The sequence below is a fragment of the Amblyomma mixtum genome, chromosome 7, assembly GCF_055824585.1.
Source record: "Amblyomma mixtum isolate Tamu chromosome 7, ASM5582458v1, whole genome shotgun sequence".
NCBI classification, from domain to species: Eukaryota; Metazoa; Arthropoda; class Arachnida; order Ixodida; family Ixodidae; genus Amblyomma; species Amblyomma mixtum.
The window spans coordinates 89471128-89492476 of record NC_143018.1 but is presented as its reverse complement, the minus strand read 5'-3'; the positions used below and the strand labels follow the sequence as shown (position 1 = coordinate 89492476).

Here is a 21349-nt window from a genome sequence, read left to right as displayed (position 1 = left end):
AACATTGCAGAAAACCTTATATGAAATACGGGGTATACCACACCGAGTCAGGAAACAGTTTCAGAGGAGACCGCCTACGTTTCATTGTTATGAAATAAATATTGCTTAAAATACGACTCCCCTTTCATAGCTGTACCTACTTCTCCAGCCAACAGGTCATGAACTGCATTAATCTTAAACGACGAGAGAAATAAAAACGACCATACGTGACCATCAGTTTGCCATGACATCTGTCCCACACGTCAAATTTTTCGATTTTTGGTTCCGCGGCTGGATGAACAAGATTCAAAATGCGAGCCAGTGAACGGCTATCACTGAGTTTTGAAGCCCATTGCGTTCTTTCATCTGTTGCCGGAAATGGGTGACCTGATAGTCCGTGACTGTGATATCAGCTGCAGTGACGGAACGAACCGGTGCTCCTTGTCATTTTCGCACTCTGCACTGCACTGAACATAAAAATCCACTCGACGTGATCGCTGACAAAAGAGCTTTGTGACGCACGCGCTACTTAATATTGATAGTTAACGGCATCGACCACGTGCGGCTGAATCGGCTGAAATGGGTAGACGACGCTCGCTCTCACTGGCATTTTGCTTTTACTTCACGGCACACAAAAAATGGCTGCGCTGTTTAAAAAATTGGCAGGCTTTTAACGTTGTTGTAAACAGAGTACATTTGCGAAATCATGTGTTTAGCCTGGTTGCTTCATGGCTTTGCTTTGCTCTGTCGTCGGCACGCCTATAGACGGTGTTAGACTGAGGTTAAGCTCTGATCGTGGTTAAGCGGACAGGATTGTTCACGTGGCATATGGTAGTTGACGATGCGCAATGCACAGCGCGAGAGAGTGTTGCAGTTAACACTAGGCGCGACCGGCTGAGGTGGTAGCATAGCCCTCTCGTGCAGTGCGCTCGTGCGCTCTCGCATCGCCCTGGGTTCGGTACACAGTCGCGGCGATATTTATTTTATTTCTGCAACCTCAAGGCTAGGGACGCCACAAGATTGTCGTTGGGTATTACTGGCCAGGGCCATGTTACCACCGGCCGACCTCTCCACCATTCCCTCATTAAAATTCCTTTTCTCTCTCTCTCCCTTGAAGTATTGCTTAGTAGTAGGGGACCGTCTACGCCTCACATTTATGAATTAAAAATTGATTGAAAGACGTTTCCTCTTTCATAGTGTAACTTGCTGCACCTTTTTGAAAGCCATCAGGCCATGAACTGCATTTTGTCTTAAACAACAATAACAACAACAAAAAAGCACGTGTGACCAACAGTTTGCCATGACATCTGGCCCACAAATCAAACTTTTCATATCTAGGGCCTCGGCTGGCTTTAAAATACGAAGCATTCGCAATCCACTGTAGCAAGTGAACAGCTGTCACTGTGTTTTCAAGAATCTAATGAACACTATTCTTCCATCTGTTGCAGGAACTGGGTGACCTGATAGTTCTTGACTGTGATATCAACGGCAATGATGGGAAGATTCTGCGCTCGTTGCCATTTTCGCTCTTTACAGTGCAGTGCACAAAAAAAATCGAAAACCACACGGCATGAGCGCGAACAAATTAGCTTTGTGACGCGAGCGCTGCTTATTATTAATGATTAATGGCACAATGTGGGTCTCGCAATTGACTACATGCGGCGGAATCAGCGCATGCGAGTAGACAACGCTTACTCTCAGTGGCGTTTTGCTTTTACATCACTGGACACGAATTGGCTGTGCTGATAAAAAAAAATAAAAGCAGCTGAAAAGTTTTGAAACAAGTCTGTTACTGTGCGGTGCTGCCGCCTTTGGATGACTGATATATATCAGTCTGGAAGGCCATTGTTCTTCTGCGACGCACAGCTGGCCGAACGTTTGCAGCCGAAAAAGGATTTTACGATATTTTGTGGATTACGAAAGCCTTTGTTCTTTTTTCATATAAATGATTTCAAGTCGTCGCTTTTCCTAATATTTTCATTTCATCGTTAAGAGCATGAACCAGTTTTATCATACCTCCATGGTTGTGTTCTAAGACTAACCACTTGTATGAGTAGAGCTTTTAATATTGCTGCCTCATATGATAGAATATTGCCTTATACCTTCGGCTTATGTTCTTTCTGGAAGGGGAGATGAATACCTTACAAGGAATAAAAGGTGTGCAACAGCATAAAATCTTTTAAATGGTGGGTGGGCTTTTTGCGCTGACGACCAGCTCTTGGAGGGCGGTTGAAGCTTAGTACTTTTTGTTAAGCTAATTGATGCATGGCTTGATTTAGAACAAATAACCCAGACAGTAAAGGCGGGCACAGGAGATGAGACCGACGACTAGCGTGACACGTGCACTGGCTTGAACTGTGTTCGTTTTTAGGGGTGGTATTTCAAGTTTATCTCCGAGCAACAGACGCAATGCAAGATTAATTGATCTTAATGATGATTTGGTTTGGTTTGGTTTATGGGGTTTAACGTCCCAAAGCGACTAAGGCTATGAGAGACGCCGTAGTGGAGGGCTCCGGAAATTTCGACCACCTGGGGTTCTTTAACGTGCACTGACATCGCACAGTACACGGGCCTCTAGAATTTCTCGCCAAAAGAAATTCAACCGCCGCAGCCGGGATCGAACCCGCGTCTTTCGGGTCAGCAGCCGAGCACCATAACCACTGAGCCACTGCGGCGGCTCACTGAGCTACCGCGGCGGCTCGATCCTGATGATGAGGGCCGATTACTGATTACTTTTGACCGATTACCTTTGTCTAAGGAGCATCTGCGGCCAAATAGCCAGAACAGCAGCTTAGGCTTGTTAGTTATTCATCTTCAAGTAACAAAGCGAAAAACACAAACGGGGCACATAGAACAAGAACACACAAGGAACTTTCGTTTTGTGTTCTTGTTCTCTGTGTCCCGTCTGTGCTTTTTGCGCTGTTACTTGAAAGTCAAATAGCGCCAAACACGAGGTTAAGGGGAAACTGGGGTAAAAAAAAATATGCATAGACTAAATCTTCAAAGATGTGTTATGTATCTGTATGGGACCTAAAAGTACATGCACCGTGTATAATGATAGTAAGCGCGAAGAATTGAATAATGAGGCAATTAGTACAGGTTTTAGTAGTCGGACATCCTCAGTAACAGTCCCTCTCCGAACAAGGATGGGAGCTGCCTGGAAGAAAACACTTGATCATAAACTAGTAAATAAGAGGAGTGTGATTATTTTTGGTTTTCGTGGAAGTCTGAAAAGTGACGCCTCTTACCCGCTCCTGAAATCTCTGATACAGGTGAGCATATGTATAAAAGACAGCCGGTCGCCGCATCTCGCAGTATGGGTGCCTGAGCGTTGTTTAAAGTATGGGGTGTGTTGCGTATGCGGATCTTGCTTAGCCTTGACAGTGCTCCTTCTTTGAAACCATCTCGTGTCCCAGTCGCGTACCTCTCATGCTTGGTTTTATTGTGTGGAGTTGGTTTTCGATTTCTGCATTCCATTCCTCTAGCCATTGCGCGCGTATTGTGTGCCCAATTTATGGCCTGAAGTCCTCTTTTTTTTCTCAACATCTATGCAGTTCCGGAGAACAGCTTACACAGCTGGTGTGTCAGGTTCATTATTGCCATCTATGTTGAGGTGACCTCGAACCCAGCAGGCAATAATTTTAAGTTTTGATTTATGTACAACCATGAAGCATTTCAAAAGGCAGTTCATTACTGGGTTGTTATGACATTTTCCAGGGAACAGTTGCAACAATTCAATCTGTTTAGATGTCAGAACTTTCATTTTCTATTCTAGGATACGTCTTGCAGCCAGGACCACACATTGATGCGCTGCAGTAAATATGCGATGTGAATATATTTATTGTTTTCGTTCCAGAATACTAAGAGCCGTGTACCGCACATTAAACTAGAGGAGACTGAGATGTCGGTGCAAAACTTGGCGCACGTATACTTTGCCTGCAAAGAGATGATGTGCAGCTTTATGGCAATCGGTAACCCATGTCATCTGTAGAGATGAGATGTGAGGCGTCCGCAGGAGGTGCTCGGTAAAACGGTATGCGTCTCCTGTAGTACGTCGCCTATATGGTCAAAGCTTCTCATGGCAACCGCCACTACGCGTCACATGGGACGCATGATGCGATGCGAATCTCGCGAACCTTGTGACCACTATGGCAGAGGCAACATGCTCACCAGATTGTGAGCAAACTGCGTGCCGTGGCAGGTAGCGGTTAAATTAATGATTGATCAAGTTAGGCTGGTAGATAAGATCAACATGGCTCTCATAAGCCCCACCGGCGGATGTGCTTGAAGCATCCATCTGCCGGAGCAGTGGGGTCTCCCTTAACCGCGGCACCACTGTACGAAGTGTGTACTCCCTGCTATCTATGAATGTGAAGTAGAGAATGACCAATTCCGCATATATTGGCCCTAGCTAAAAGGAAGTCAGCAGTAACAGAGAATGGTAACGTAAACAAATGGTCCACCGAGGATCGCGTAAGAGTTTGGATTGTAGGAACTTACGAGGGGGTACCCAAAAGAAACCGGACTAAATTTTTTGCTCGGCAAAGCTTCTTTGGTATCGCGTTTTGCCACTAGGAGCGCATAGAACGAACATTCCAGAGTCAGTAAGCAAAGTGCCGTCGTTGAAGGAGGTCAGACTAGTTTAGGCAGAGTTTTAGAGTGACGACTGTTTTGTGTGAATGTCGTTTTTGCAATGGCTGATTTTCGTGAACAGCGTGCGCCGGTGAAATTCTGATTTTTCGCTCGGAAAAAGTTGAATGGAAACTCTTGAAATATTAAGAAAGACGTACAAGGACGATGCTGGGGGACAACTCAAGTGTTCCTGAATCGAATCCTGAATCAAAGCAACAATCATGCCAATGGAAAACTTCAAATTCACCTCGCCTCAAGAAAGCTCGTCAGGTGAAACCAAACCTCAAAATACTGATTTGTTTTTTCGACGTGAGAGGAGTCGTCCATTGAGAATTTGTTCCGCAGGGTCAGACAGTTAGCCAGGCTTTCTACTTGATGTTTTGAAAAGATTGGGCAACAGTGTGCGGTGGAAGCGGCCAGATTTGTGGCGGTCGGGTGACTGGTTTTTCCATCATGGCAATGCCCCTGCTCACACAGCCCTGTCTCTACGACAATTTTGGACCAAAAATTGCATGATCCCTATTCCTCAACCCTCATACTCTCCCGAGCTTGCCCCGTGCTACTTTCTTTGTTTCCTAGAATGAAAAGACAGGTGAATGGAAAGCGTTTCGCTGATGTTGCTGAGGTGAAGAAAAAAAACGACGGAGGCACTGTCAAGCATCACAAAAGATGAATTTAAACAATGTTTGGAAAAATGGAATGAAAGATTCGACAAGCATATCATTGCAAGTGGGGAATACTTTGAAGGAGATTGAAGGCCTGTGCTTAAAATGTGAACAAATAAGTTCAAACAAAAATAAGTCCGGTTTCTTGTGGGTACCCCCTCGTATTATGGCTGGACATTGGGCTGAATGCTATTAGTTGGTGCACAGAGAGCACTAGGGGGGCTTTCTTTGGACAGAATTGTGGGCTGCTACGCGAATTGCGATAGCTGGTTTAAGATAAGTTGGTGAATGGGCTTCCGGCCACTGGAACCATGCTGAGAAATGCGTTTGTCTTTACTGAGGTGAGAGGAGCCGGGTAAAGTGTGGCGTTACTCCACCAGCCTAATTTTTTCTTCTTTTTAAACGCTCAATTTTCGTATAATATTACTTTTTCCTTGATAATTAACGCACCGCTTACACTTTGGGATCTCCTTTTAGGGCAAAAAAGTGCATTCATTATGCGCGTAAATACAGTATGTGTCCTTGAGAAACAATAACTTTGTACTTTAATATAGAGACTGAGAAAAATTGCGACCAATGTTGGGTGGTTTGGAGTAGCAGAGGCTTAAAATACCATGCTTCTGGACTGTAACGTGGAACCGCTATGTATTTTCAAAGTACTGCGGAACCTGAAATAGCTTACAAAAAAAGCCACAGCTACCACTTTCCACCTTCATCTAACTTTATTCACTAACAGCGCAGCAAATATAAGGAAAAACCAGGATACGTGCCGACAGATACCAGTTTCCACACCACACTATCTACTGAACCGTTCAAGATACGCCATCTCCGATTTGTAGAGGTTCACTGACGTATCGCTAACACACGATACACCTCTCTTCCTTATATGATATGCTTCCAATATTTCCCTCGCCCTTGTGTCTTTGCTTTTACCTAAAATCTTTATCCCATGAAACCGTGGTTGGCACTTTCTGCAGTACTTGCATCTTGCCTGTGGCAAATGTTCTGCCGCTCGAGGGCATTCATAACACTCAGCGCAGTGCTGAGAAAGGTGTGCACCACTTACGTCTTTCACTGACCGGGCGTGCTCACCTGCCCTTTCATTAATGCACCGCCCTGTTTGGCCCACATAGGCCTTCCCGCATGACAGCGGTATTTCGTACACTACCCCGATGCAGCAATTCACGAACTTCTTTGCATGTCTGATGCGGCACCCACTCTTGTCTTTGCTCGCGATGCGCGCGCAGAGCTGTGACAGCTTGCATGGGGCCGAGAAAACAACCGGTACGCCATATTTGTTGGCCACTTTTTTCAAGTGGTGGGCTACCTTGTGCACATATGGCACTACTTCAGGTTTCACAGCCGCTTTCCTGTTGTAACATGGCTGCTGCATCTTGGCGGCTTTCATCTTGTTCAACAGGGCTTCAGCAACCGCTGTGATGATTGTGCCTGGAAATCCTGCCGAACGTAATCTTTCCACCTGCTTGTCATAGCTCGCTTGCATGGAATGACAACACGATTTCATGAGAGCCGATTCCAGGCAAAGCTTGGCAATGGCGCGTTTCACAGTTTTTGACTGGGCCGAAGCATACGGTAGTAGCTCCTTCTGTGCTCGCGGTGCATATTGCCAACAAGAATGACCTTCACCCACAGTGATGTTGATGTCTAAAAACTGTAAAGAACCCCCCACAGGCAGCTCATGCGTGAACCTCAATCCCCCTCCCATTTCTTTAAAAGTATTTAACACAGAGCTCACGGCGTCTGTGTACGTCAATTCATTCTGCTTTTTAAACACTACTAGGAAATCGTCAACATACCTAAAAACCTTCAGTACCCCCTTCCCCGTTAAACTTAGTTCAAGGGCGCGGTCAATAGATGTAAGAAAAATATTAGTCAGTACAGGCGCTACGCAGGATCCAATGCAGATCCCTTGTCTTTGCCGATAAAATTTATTGTCGTAAGCGACAAACGTCACACCAATGTAAAACTCAAGTATCTTCATAAAATTATCTATTGAAACCCCTGACGAGTTCTGAAATTGAACAGCACCGCTCCCTTCTATAGCCTCTCTTACAGCTGCAAACAACTCACTGTGGGGCACAGAATAAAATAAATCTTCCACATCGACGGAAAACACATACCCAATGGAATCATTTGCTTCTAGAAAACTAATAACATCTTTTGAACACTTGGTATGAAAAGGATCAACTACAGGAAGATTATTGAGGTGTTTTTGCAGATATCTGCTTAGATTAAGCTGCCAAGTGTCCGTCTCGCTAACTACAGATCTAAAAGGCACTGACCGTTTATGCGTCTTCGCAGTAAAAAACACTGTAAGCGCATTCTTTTTACTGTTCGTAATGCTACTCGCAAGTCTGTCTAAATTCAAGTCTTTGCACAACTGGGCTGTCTTGCCTTTCACTCTCGTGGCACTGGATTTCACAGCAACGAAGTTCTTGGCAATAGCTTCAACGGCTCTTACTCCGAACTCTTCCTCGGTGAACACGACAAAGCCGCCCTCTTTGTCGGCTTGGAGAAGCTGGAGGTTGTTTTTTCTAAAGTAGGACACTACTTTCGTCAACGTATGCTTCCCAGTCCTTGTGCCACTGTTGCACGTAGATCTTGTTAATGCATCCACTCCATCCAGTAGGCATCTTGGATTGCTATCTTCAGACGTCTTTCCTGCTATACGCCTATTCAAGGCCAGGAACTCATGTGCTTCAACTTGCGGCTCATGGCTGAACTTAGGTCCTTTGCTCAAAAGTTGGTTTACTTCACTAGGAAGCTCAACTTTCCCCACGACAGTCACCGACCTCTTTGGCTGCGTCTTGCTCTTCGTCACAGCAGTCCGCGTCACTTGGTTGAGTGTGTGGGCCCACCAGAACTCCGTCATCCTTCCAATTAGGCGGCGAATTGCTTGGAGCTTGATCTCTGCTAGCCATCTCGGATCCATGGTGTAGCATATTGTGCGCACATGGTCTTCGCACCTTCTAATTTGTCGCCACAGCTGATCTAATTTGTCGCCACGCAGTTTCTAGACATCAACATCACTGTGGGTGAAGGTCATTCTTGTTGGCAATATGCACCGCGAGCACAGAAGGAGCTACTACCGTATGCTTCGGCCCAGTCAAAAAACTGTGAAACGCGCCATTGCCAAGCTTTGCCTGGAATCGGCTCTCATGAAATCGTGTTGTCAGTCCATGCAAGCGAGCTATGACAAGCAGGTGGAAAGATTACGTTCGGCAGGATTTCCGGGCACAATCATCACAGCGGTTGCTGAAGCCCTGTTGAACAAGATGAAAGCCGCCAAGATGCAGCAGCCATGTTACAACAGGAAAGCGGCTGTGAAACCTGAAGTAGTGCCATATGTGCACAAGGTAGCCCACCACTTGAAAAAAGTGGCCAACAAACATGGCGTACCGGTTGTTTTCTCGGCCCCACGCAAGCTGTCACAGCTCTGCGCGCGCATCGCGAGCATTGACAAGAGTGGGTGCCGCATCAGACATGCAAAGAAGTTCGTGAATTGCTGCATCGGGGTAGTGTACGAAATACCGCTGTTATGCGGGAAGGCCTATGTGGGCCAAACAGGGCGGTGCATTAATGAAAGGGCAGGTGAGCACGCCCGGTCAGTGAAAGACGTAAGTGGTGCACACCTTTCTCAGCACTGCGCTGAGTGTTATGAATGCCCTCGAGCGGCAGAACATTTGCCACAGGCAAGGTGCAAGTACTGCAGAAAGTGCCAACCACGGTTTCATGGGATAAAGATTTTAGGTAAAAGCAAAGACACAAGGGCGAGGGAACTATTGGAAGCATATCATATAAGGAAGAGAGGTGTATCGTGTGTTAGCGATACGTCAGTGAACCTCTACAAATCGGAGATGGCGTATCTATTAGCGCTAGTCCTGTGTGGTCCTCTCTTGTGTTCGTCTTGATTGCACTACTGTTCTTTTTCTTACAACATGCACCATCTAGCCCAACAAAAAGTTCTTCTAAACCACTTTCCACCTGCACATTTTAAGTTGCTTTCGCTCGTTTCGCTTTTCCCTACACTGCATTATGGTTGCTCATGAAAAGCACCAGAATTTTTCGCAATTAGCGGGTGGGGTGCGTGGCTTGAACTGTACACTGCTGCGGTGGAGCGAAAAAGCGGTCAGTTAGCCATGATGTACCAGATTACCAAATTTCTGGGGGGGGGGGACAGGTAAGAAGCGAGGTCAGTTTCTTCTCCGCATCCTCTTCGAGACGTTAGTTTGTTTCTACGTAAAAGAAGTGACACAAAGCGTCAGCAAAGACCATACTGGTTGCAGTCATTTCGAAGACAGAAAGAGCTTACCTGATAACATAAATAAATATAAACCTGCAAATATGGCCAAATGTGGAAGCCTTCTGACAGACGGCCTCCTAAAGGAAAAGCTATTACAGTCGGCCGCGCGACCAAAATGATGACAATGGTCGCTTGAGAGGCTCTGCGGCTACGAAACTAAAATTACGACTTTGTGCATTTTGTGGCTGACAGCCCATTTCGCGGATAGCTGGAAGTGTTTTATTTACCAGTTTTCTATGAAGGGCCAGCTTCATGTCGGCCGTAAAGGGGTTGACGAATAACGCAGCTGGAATGCTCGCGAGTGATTTTCTATCGTTGAATGTGAAGCCGCGGTTGTTTACGGCTCGATCATGTTCCTGTCTACTTCTGCGGGGGTATTTGTTGCGACACAGAAAAGCCCAACAATTGCAAGTCATTATACAACAAAAACGATAAAAGCGATATAAGTGTGCTTCATCTGCCAGTACTGGCTGATGGCTCAAATTCTTTACAAGCTTCCCGCAGCAGGTTTGAGCATGCCAAGGCCTCTGCGCACATGTCTAGGAATGACAACCATCAACTGTGGCTCAGAATGTTGTACGGAATGAGGGCGGGAATGTGCTTCGCCCAGAAAAAGCTCAGTCCTGAGCAAGCTGAAGGCGCAGAGTTCGTTTTCACAGTGCCTGGTGTTTTAGTCCTAAAGGAAGGATGGCGCAGTTAAGTTAATTAAAAGCGCAAGCGTTTGTTAGCAAGTTGCATTGCTAACAATCACTAATTCCCAGACGTCAATACACCTCATAGTCCTGCAGCAGCACCCGATAGCAGGCCAGCCGAGCCGCGCGCGCTAAGCACTGGCCACACATGGTAAGGCTGGAACTAAGGGGGCCCGTGCCAACTGTAAACCGAAGGGTTAGATGGCGCGATACAACATGGAAGAGAATGGAGAATGCGAGGAAAACATCTTGACGACATATGTCGGTCGTCTAGGTCTCATCGTGGGTCGCCGTGGGCAATTGCCGGCAAGGACAAAGTTCCAGCCATCATATCCTACCGAGTCTAGGGCGTCAACACTGCACATCGCACCTTCGGGCCATGACTCGATTCAAATAAACATACGGGGCGCGAGCTTCCCAGCCAAACTTCTGGAAAGCGGAAGAAAAACGCTACGCACCCCGCAGCTGACAAGATTGGTGACGACCTTCTCTTCCATGTTTCGCTCGCGATTCCGGGCCGAAACAGAGTTACCGAAGGTCAGTACTGGCCTAGTGGAAACGCGGAGCAGACGAGAATAATGAACTGCGGGTTGACTGACCGGAGTTATCGAGAGAGAGAGTGCACGAAGGAAAGCAAGTGAACGGGTTCTCGGTAAAAGCTAGCGCTAGCGATGCGCCATTGTTGGAGGAAGTGGCGATTGCACTGGTCGCCACCCACTTCGAAGCAGCATACATAATGTCGGACTCGCTGCAGGCCTGCCGAAATTACGTACGGGATAGGATAGCGCCGTTCGCCCGCAGAAAACTATTGGCATTTGAGGGCTATTTGGGTTCGGCTAATACTAAAAAAAAACATATAATATTGGGGCCTGGTCACCTGGGGTTGAGGACAAAGCGGCTACTCACGCGGCTTGAAACTTGGGAAAAAACCCACCTAGGCGCAAATTATTTCACGACACAAAAAGATACGAGGAGACAAGGGACAGGCGCAAGATGAATAACCAACTAGCCCGTCAACATGCCTTACTGAATCACGCGGCTTCCCGGCGTTTCTTCCCCGAGTTCCACTCAGTCCCCCTGTTCTGCCGTGGCGATCATACCAATCTCTCTAATCTCTTACGAAGATATTACAAACCATTTACGCCTCTGCAAGAGGGTACTCCCAGGGCCCGCCAATGGCCTCAACAGTGCCGAGGAGCACCACCTTAAACGGCTCCGAACCGGGTCTTTCTTAAATCCCGCGGCCATACTAAAACACGTGGGCCCGACATTCACGGGAGGTGCAAATTCTGCGGGCAGTGTGCTGACCCATGCCATATGGTGTGCGCCTGCCAGTACAATATACATATAGCCGTTACAAGTCAGCTAACTAGGCAGGGCTGGGATGTTGCCCTGTCCAGCTCAGACCTGGAGGCACAGCGGACCCTGGTCCAGAGAGCACGGGCAGCGGCGGCGGCCAGTGGCGTCCTGGAATAGGGACTGCCACCCAGAGCAACGACCATCCCTAACTCCCTTTCCGGTATCAGTATAGTGCTATAATAAAGGTTTTCTCCTCCTCCTCCTCTAACAGGCTGTGTTGAAGGTTAGTTATCTGTAATCAAAATTTGAATGCCAGCCTCTACGCGTCTTTCTCTCTACTATCATTTTTTGTGCGCCCAGGGGTCGGCGCTTCTCCTCAGGCCCTACCCGGAGCTAAGCTTCGGTCTGTCGACCTAGCCCGAGAGGTCGCCGAATGACTAAAGTGCCCTGTCATCTAGAGCGAACACAGGACCTATCATCATCCAGCTCTGTCTCTCTCTTCCCCCTTACTTTATCCTCTCATTAGTCAGTAAAGTTGTTTATCTACATACCTTCCTATAGTTAACAACCTTGCAAAAACAAATAACAAGCAGAACTTATATATTTCGCATGCCTCCGTCGAACACATAAGCGCTAGGGGAAGTCATCCCCTCAACGCTGCTGATAGACAGTAGTGGCTGCTTCCTTTGCAGCTGCCTCCGTTACCTCAGCGAGACGGATAACTGATGTGGTTCTGAGTGCTATAGAGTAGCTGAAATGAAACAAATAGCAAAAATAAAAGTGGCGTCAACTTACCTGTCGACACAGCTACCGATGACGCGTAGATAGTTATGGCTCCCACCATTTGCTGCAAAGCGAAGAATAAAAAAAAAAGTAAAAATTGCGGCAGATCCTTCCGGGGAGCGCAGACTTTAATTTACTAGAGGGCACTTCGCACCTTTCTTATGCATTTGACAAATTGCAGCGCACTTACCGATAACAGAATGTAAGTGATAGCCGTTATGACAGAGACAGCCGTGTTGTAGCGCATCCGGATGTACTGCACGAAGAAAAGTAAGCACACAAGCAACACTTCAGACAAGTAGTTTATATTAGAATTGTTATAAATTTCATGCTATTGACGGTTGAGACGGATTTACACGCGTATTTAAACGTAGGAGGATCCCAACATTCGCAAGGTATTCGCGGAAATTGCTCTATATTATTTTAGCACGGGCAACCGCAATCGCGTGCATTTCTAACGTAAGCTTCTGTGAAACATGCACTCTCTCTCGTGCCAAAGTAGTTTGCATAAGTTTCGCCTAAGTAGTTGAAGTTCGCCGTGTTGTGCCTTCGGTTCGCCTTCGTTTTGGAGCTGAGATCAGCCGCGGCGTGCCGATAACGGGAGCATAAAGCATATCATGCCTAAAGCAATGAAAAGAGCCCCTGCCGGTTAAATCCGTCGGGTCGCGCGTGCAGTGAATATGTCGTGCCGTACCGACCGGCGCTAAGGCGCCCTGACAATTAGCAAAAAAATTAGCGATTTATCGTTGCTTAACATGAAGTATTGTTCGCAAACATGTTTCTGCAGGTGAACACCGCTGCCACGTGCCTGAAAGCGCCATTGAGGCGTCCACTGATTCAGGGAGCCAGTAATGCTCTTTTCCTATCCTCAGATCAACGGAGTCCACAACGTTGTCAACATCAAAGCCCATGAACCCAATGAACGCCGGCGGCCATATTGCTCTAGTGCCGAGTTTCTTCCCAAACACTGACGCAAACCCAGGCAGCGCACGTCTCCTTGCCACTAGTGCCACGTGGCTCAAAGCGTGGTTCAGGTGTCCGCTAACCCAGCGAGCCAGTTATGGGCGTTCCCTTTCGCTTCGTGACTTTTGCGCACAGATGGAAGTTGATGAACTACGGCGGGCAATGCACAGCGCGACAGTTTGACAGTTTAACAAGAGGTGTGATCGGCTGCGACGGTAGTTAAGTGCTGTCGTGCAGTGTCCTGCGAAGCTGATCTGTTCTTGCCGCTGCAGGCTGGAAACAATACAGGTAATATTTATTTTTAATTCGAAAGCATTACCACTCCCATTACATTAGCCGGCGGCGTAATGCTCTAACAATGTAGCTAATATAATGCTCTAACTTTACTTTAGGTAAAGCAGCGGTTCGCGTAGTATTGTAAGCACCAGTAAGAGCAAGAAGTGAAATTCGTTGAAGTGATAAGACGCGATCTCGTAGTCGGGAAAGGGGACAATGAAACCACCAAACTTAGGCGGCATACGTAATTGTGGGAAGAATAACCTGACAATAAATTTGGTGCATATGAGAAGAAAAAACACGAAAATGTAAATGCAACCAGTTAAGGAGCTTGGTGGTGATACAAGAATATCCGTTTTCAAGTGGTTAACATGAGGAATAAGGCTTAAGCGAGAGTCAAAAACAAATCCTAATTATTTAATACTCGTTCACACTTGACGCTGTAAGTGTCTAGTCGAATAGTTGGTTTACGTTTGTGTAACGCTGGGACTTCATTAAAAAATCAGACATAAAAACACTTTTCTGGCTTTCACTGAACGTGATACGTGACACACCAGTTTTAGATTCAAGTTAAAACGTATCAACCCAGAGTTGACAACACGAGGCCTATCATCAGAAACTCGCTGCCGAAACGCGTCATGCAGATGACGTTATCACCCCTCCTGGAGCAATAGGCCGGCGGCGTCCTCACCGTCACGTACGTCAAAGCGCGATTGAAGTGTCCATTGACCCCATGATGACGATACACTTGCTACTCCAAAGCTTCATACACAAAAAGACGCACCGCTGAAGCACGGGAAGGGCGGCTAGCAGTGCTTTCGTACTAAAAAAGCGATAGGTAGAATGTCTCCCGTTGTATGCGTTTCCAGGACTGCAAAATGCTGCTTACGCGTGCAAATTCGCACACAATGCATGCCATATGCGGCTGCCAATCTAATGCGACAGCATCCACCCAAGCACTATACATAGCTTGCACTGATGTCAATGAAAGGAATCATGATGCAAGCATCCGCCATCTTTATTAAAAACCGACTACCGCAGTTTGCATGCTGCGTCGTTTCCGTATGTGAGTGCGCCCGATATTTGCCCGCACCAAGGGCAGCGCTAGCTGTAGTCTAGCTATGAGCAGCGCAGTTCGAAGGTGCATGAAGCTGCGAGTCACACCGGGAGATCCACCTTTCAAGTACTCCGAAAAGTACTTATCATGACCAAAAATCTGAGATGTGCACATTCAGACAAGACCCACCGCAGTGCTTCAGTGGTTAGGGCGCTCGACTACTGAGAAGGAGTCACAGGGTTCAAACCCTGCCGCGCCGGCCGCGCTTAGAGGGAGGTGAAACACAAAAGGTGCTCGCGTGCTATGCGGTGTCAGTGCACGACAAAAACCCCCAGGTGGTCGAGATTATTCCGGAGCCCTCCACTACGGCAACTCCTTCTTCCCCTCTTCTTTCACTCCCTCATTTATCCTTTCCCTTCCTGCACGGTTCGAGTATCCACCGAGATATGTGAGACAGTTACGACGCCATATCCTTTCCTCAAAACCAGTTTCCAACCACTTACACTCAGACCTATCAACACGACGTACTCATCAGTGATCAGTCGCTTCAAGCCTGTGAAGTGCAGATTGGAGGCTCTATTCTAAGATGCAGTACCTAAAAATTCTCCATGTAGGGACGTGCAGAATTCGTTGTTGTCCCATCAGTTTTGTGGATCAGACCTTTTATGCATTTTAAAGTTTTACACATTTGTTAAGGTAGTCTCTGTTGGAGAATAGCGCATTTTCGTTTCCATATTACTGCTGTAGGTTCATGATCCATTTGACATTACGACTTCGTTGATCCTGCTCACTTTAATAGCCTCCGTTGTTACTGTTCCATTTTCTTGACTATATTTCTAACGGCGAATATAAAAGTAAGTACTTGCCGTTTCAAACCTACACGCTGCATATCGCATACCAAGAAGTGCCAAGTTCTGCACAACTCCTATGCCGGGCATGCCGCCGCGGTGGCTCAGTGGTTATGGTGCTCGGCTGCTGACCCGAAAGACGCGGGTTCGATCCCGGCCGCGGCGGTTGAATTTCTATGGAGGAGCAATTCTAGAGGCCCGTGTACTGTGCGATGTCAGTGCACGTTAAAGAATTAAATTAAATTAAATTAAATTAAATTGGTTTTTGAGGAAAGGAAATGGCGCAGTATCTGTCTCACATATCTCGGCGGACACCTGAACCGCGCCGTAAGGGAAGGGAGGAATTGTAAAAAAACCCCCAGGTGGTCGAAATTTCCGGAGCCCTTCACTACGGCGTCCCTCATAGCCTGAGTCGCTTTGGGACATTAAACCCCATAAACCAAACCATCCTATGCCAGGTATGATCAATATTTCACTAACCTGAAAGACCGACGTGATGTTCAACTGGTACAAGACCGGCACGACTGCGGTTACAGCGAGTGGAATCAAGATCAGGTTGGACAAGCCAAGCCAACCCAGGTGGAGTCCGTACGCGTACATGTGGGCAGGCATTCCGACGACGCCGGTCGCGGAGCCCACGGTGGCCAGCACAGACGCGGCCAGAGGGAGGGTCTGCAGCGACTTGCTCCCGAGGAAGAGCTCGTCCGTGGTCTGTCCGGAGGCTGCCTTCTTTCTTCGGATGGAGAAATAGCATCCTACGCCCAGACTGACGCCCGTAAGCAGAGAGAAGGCGACATAGTCCACGACTTGAGCCATGCTTCCCTTCGGCGACGGCAGTGCTGCTGATATTGAGAACGGTTTGATGGGGATTCACCTAGTTCTGGCAGCTGCGTCGGCATGTATGATGCGCCGCTCGCTGTTTAATGGCCTTTGCCGAGCAGCTGTGCTCGATCTGCTGCACTGGATGTTGAGAGCAGGCAACTTTGTGGCGCGATACACTTTCCCACCATTTCAAAATTCGTATATTTCACCTATGATGTTTTGCAGTTTTTAAAATCATGCTCGTGGAGTTACAGACGCGTTTCTTTTTTTTTCAGCAAAGCATTGTCAGAGCTATGACACGTTATAACACAGCTAAAACATGTTAACTTGTGGGCTGGTTAATTAATACTCAATAGTTAACTTTTTAACAATTACACTTTGTCTACTTATTTACTGAAAGGCGTGTAGCCCCTGTAAGTAATGTGCATCAGTTTTTATAATTTGAAATGCGCCGTTTCCCTCCGCAATGTTGCCCAAAAAATTGTGGCCAATCCGACGAGTTACATGCACTGGAAGGATTGTTTTGCCTGCAAGCTTCAGGAAATGCACTTATTTTGTTGGTTGGTTGGTTGGTTTATGGGGTTTAACGTCCCAAAGCGACAACGGCTATGAGAGACACCGTAGTGGAGGGCTCCGGAAATTTCGACCACCTGGGGTTCTTTAACGTGCACTGACATCGCACAGTACAAGGGCCTCTAGAATTTCTCGTCCAAAGAAATTCAGCCCCGCGGGCGGGATCGAACCCGCGTCTTTCGGGACAGCAGCCGAGCACCATAGCCACTGAGCCACCGCGGCGGCACCTTATTTTGTTGCTATGTAACCAAAACTTGCTGCGCTGCAGTGGCAAGGGAAAAGCATTTCCGAAATTCTGAAACGTATTATGGATATTACTTACGTAGGCTACATGTCCCTGAATACGTCAGGACACTAACAGTAATAGTTCAGAGGTTGAGTACTCAATATTAGTTAATCCGCCTACTAACAAGTTCGGATTAGCAGTACCCTCATTGGGTATATAGCTGACAATGCTCGCATGTCCTACATTCTCGGACAAAAAATTTGAACATGAATTGTAAGACAGTGTGAGAGAAATTTCGTATGCAGCAAATCATTCTTTTTAAGTGTTTCCGTCGATCGGATCGAAGAGTTAAGGCTGCCATTGAAAACCAATTACGAACGCTTGTGATGGTAGCGAAAGCGTTAACAGAAAAAAATACAAGATTTCCACTGCCTGATCTGCGGATATACTAGATATGCAGTTATAATGAAATTTTGCAATATAGAAAAAAAATGCATTTATTAATGGTTTCTTCCTTAAAACCGCTTTTACCCAAAATTGTTCGCTACACTAACTCGAAAAGCCTATGTTTAAGAATTCCCGAACATCTTAGGTGAAATATCTGGTATTTGACCCTTAAAGGTGCGCCAGAAGTTCGATGCTCGTGCTTTCAAGCACCTGGAGATCGTGTCCCCTCTTCGGGCGATAGTTGCGTGTGTGAAGTTTTAGGAGGAAATAACTAGAAATATCGCAGCATGTCTGAAGTGAGAACTGTTCAGTTCACCTCTTAGCCAATGAGAATTTTATCCAAATGCAATCAGGTGAGTGTCGCGAATGTCGCGCCGTTTGGAAGTTAGCTTTCTCATCGGAGTTGGAGTGGGAATTAGGATGCTGTTAGTGGAAATTACAATTGTTACCTTCAAGGCGCTGTTAAGGCCAAAACTTGTGCCTCTACTTGTTGGACATTTGTTATAATGAGATAGTCAACGTAATGAAGCAACACAGGGCAGGCCCTGTATCGCTGACACGCTCTGTTACCTCTATGGAAGCAGAGACGCAGTTCTTCAACGTTACGTCTTAGTTACACACACAAAATTTACCATGAATAGCACCAGGTACTGGAGGCCAAGGCGCGTCGGTAAGATCCCTCCGCGCAAACCACTTTACTCTGAGCCATATATTATTCGTCAGTGTTGGTTGAGAAGCAAGGAAGGTTTCCGACAACAATGGGTTCCTTGAAGATTCACAATAAAGCTGGGCACACATCATCAGCATACGCGTCGCTGTTGACTCGCCAAAAACATTCGTCCCTTCAAAGAGTGAAATGAATCACGGCCGCTGCATCGTGGTCATGCAGGAAGGAAAAAGCAGGATGTCCTCGTGCATACCTTCGTCATCAACATCATGGGTCTTACTACGTTCACTGCAGTAAAGAGGGCTCTCCAACATTTCTCCTATTAACTCTGCCGTGTGCCAGCTGCGGCTACGTTATTCCCGCAAAACTTGTTAACCTTATCTCTCCCCCCCCCCCCCAACTATCTGCCGGCCACTGCTACGCTTGCCTTCTATTGAAATCAAATCTGTTACCCTTAAACACCATCGGTTACCTTGCCTTCAAACTACATGTCATGAGCATGCCCTTTTCTTCACGCGTCTTTAAGAAGCCTATACTGTGGGACAAATACCAATGCCTTCGTAACTGCTAAGGGGCAGCTCGGCAGCCGGCGCTGACAGGCCGCTGCCACCGCGGCCAGCGGGGTCCACGGGGAGAGGAGTTAGCTGTCCCTTTTCGGTCACGTTGCCATGTCTTCGGAGCGCGGGGAGGTTTCACCTTGGCTTTCACGAACTCTCACGTCACGCTCCCTTTTCTAAGTTTTCTCCCTCCACGGTTTGGGGCGCTTGTTTCCTCCAATTTCTCCTCTTCTACCCTGCTGCGCTCCTCTCCGTTTTGCTCTCACTCGGTTGTTCCCAGAGCGACAACATAAGGGGAGCCACAGGACCGCAACGTGCATTACCTTCGAGCGAGTGATCCGCGAGTTTCTCTATGTTGCGTTAATTATGATCCCAAATTTCGTGGTGCATTCTCTGTCAAATACTGCAGCCTTTTTCCGGGCTGAACAGGTGTCACCAGCTTAGATATTCACTTATTTATTTATTTATTTATTCAAAATACCTTACAGGGCCCAGAAGGGCATTGAGTAAGGGGGGCAAAAACAATAGATTAAGCACAATAGGAACAATAAATCAAAAACAACGCGTGATACAAGGCAAAAAGTAAAAACAAATATAAATATACCGGGCAAAACGTAACTACAAGACATACATCACCCCGGGCAACAAAAATTAAAATAGTAGCAAGAATGCATCGCATGTGCCCAACACACATCTAAAGAAAAAGCAGTAGCCATAAAAAACATACGAATGGTTGAAATTGCACGAGAAACCAAAACTTAATACAATAGCAACGAGAAGAAAAGGGAACAAACGACACAGAACAACCTGTAACAAGACACAATGTCGTTAAAGAAAATGTTTGTGCAGCTGGTCTTGAAATGATTGGTGGTTGCCGATAGATGCGATACAGTTGGGAAGATCATTCCAAAGAATAATGGCACTTGGAAGTGTAGATGAATTGAAGACTAGGGTTCTTCCGTAAATGGGTTGAATGCTATACTGATTATGTAGGCAGCGTGAAATGCGTGAAGGCTCTTCGAGGGGCAAGAGTTTTTTACTCTGTTCTACCTAGTGAGACGAGAGGAAGCCGTACTTGAGCAAGGTTACATATTGTTTTTTCCCGATTCACGTTTAGCACTCCGCTTTCGCAGTGCCTCGGCTCGGCGAATAATGTTGGCTGGATAACCGGACGCAGTCTGGTTTGTGTGCCGAACCGTTATCTCGCTAGGACCGGCCTCCATGGCTGTGCGGAACGAATACTGGAGTACTCGATACCTACTGCACGGGCGGCGGTGCGGCGGCGGCAAAGCTGCAGCTGCGGTGGCCCACGAATTATTCACACGGGGGGTCACGTTATCGGTCGAGCCGCGGAGCCTGGCACGGCGGCGGCGGCGCCCGGCGCAGCTGTGGCGAGTCACGTGCCATGACGTCAGGTCGCTCCTCCGGTTTAGAGGTGAAACGACATCATTCGTGACCTCCAAAGGTGCGGCTTAAACAATTATTGCGATTTATAGCGAATGTTCTGTTCAGACATCCTCCTGATGGCTAATTTCTATGATGTGACATCTGTCCCATTTTATAATTGTGTAATTAGAGGCTTATGTTTCACTGTCCTTTGTTAAATATAGTAATAACCACATAGTCCGACACGCCAGACTAGAAGAATAATGAAGCATGCATTGACCGACATAACATGGGTTAACAAGGTGTCAAATATTTTCGCATTTCACTGCAATGGTCGCGGTTCAGCTTGTAGTGACAGCCAGGCAGATGCGGTGAGCGCACGCTGAAAACTGCGCCTTCCGAAACGCGCAGCGCGTCAGCGCGGAGCGCAGGGGGACGTCGGGTCAATTGGCGACGTGTTTTCTGTCGATGCACACCTGCACGACCGATGTCGCGCTGCGTCGCTTTGGCACTCAACCTTGACGTTGAAGTTTTTGTTTTGCTTTCAGGTCGGCCGCCGCACTCCGTACAGCCTTCAGTTCGCTCCCTTTGCAGTGCGTTTCGGTTTTTGCGTCGCATTACAGCTGCAGCGCTACGTTAATATGCTCAAGAAGTTATTACTGGCGAATTTGTGTGTGTACGACAGTTTTACATGAATGTATGAAACGGTAAGGTAACTATAAATGTGTACTGTATAAATGTGTACCGTTCAATGGTGTCGTTTTAAAAGGGGCCTACTAGAGAGGAAGTTATACCTTGAGCTCCGCCTCGACAAACGCCTTTACCCTCCCCCTCATCCATCACTCACGGTGCCGGAGTCTCGCCTTCTTCGGTGCATTCAGATGAATGCAGTTATCACCCCGCCCCGCCTCTTCCTCTATCGCTATCGATCGGACCCTTCCTGTCCCAACTGCCCCTGTATCTATGCGGACCTGGCCCAATGCCTCTTCTATTGCCCGGCTGCTCAGCAGTCGGGTTCCTTCCCCCCACCCTCTCTATCCATCACCACCTGGCTCGACTGGCTTGGCGCTGAAGGGGAAGAAGAACAGCGGGTTCTGGTCGCCCAGGCGGTCGACATGCTCGGCCTATAAATTATGGTCGAATAAAAGTCTTT

At 47.2% G+C, this 21349-nt stretch overlaps 2 protein-coding genes across 2 annotated transcripts in view; both read right to left on the bottom strand.

Annotated features, from left to right (window-relative positions):
* LOC149336787 (sodium-coupled monocarboxylate transporter 1-like) overlaps nucleotides 1–16423 on the bottom strand; it is a 34539-nt gene extending 18116 nt beyond the window's left edge. Inside the window, exons 1-3 of the mRNA XM_089554231.1 lie at nucleotides 15999–16423; nucleotides 12565–12630; nucleotides 12387–12438 (exon numbers count right to left, since the gene is read on the bottom strand). Coding sequence (XP_089410357.1) covers nucleotides 12387–12438; nucleotides 12565–12630; nucleotides 15999–16334 — 454 coding nt within the window. The 5' untranslated portion in view covers nucleotides 16335–16423. The remainder of the gene's footprint in view (nucleotides 1–12386; nucleotides 12439–12564; nucleotides 12631–15998) is intronic.
* Nucleotides 6942–8169, bottom strand: LOC149336788 (uncharacterized). Its single transcript, XM_089553621.1, has 2 exons — nucleotides 7094–8169; nucleotides 6942–6948 (listed from the first exon to the last, which is right to left on the bottom strand). Exons 1-2 carry the CDS (start codon nucleotides 8167–8169, stop codon nucleotides 6942–6944), a joined length of 1083 nt encoding a protein of 360 aa, XP_089409747.1.
* Nucleotides 16424–21349: the final 4926 nt, after the last annotated feature.

What these genes read in the sequence shown, in the direction of transcription:
- LOC149336788 (XM_089553621.1), bottom strand. Translation starts at nt 8,169, where the DNA reads ATGACGGAGTTCTGGTGGGCCCACACACTCAACCAAGTGACGCGGACT.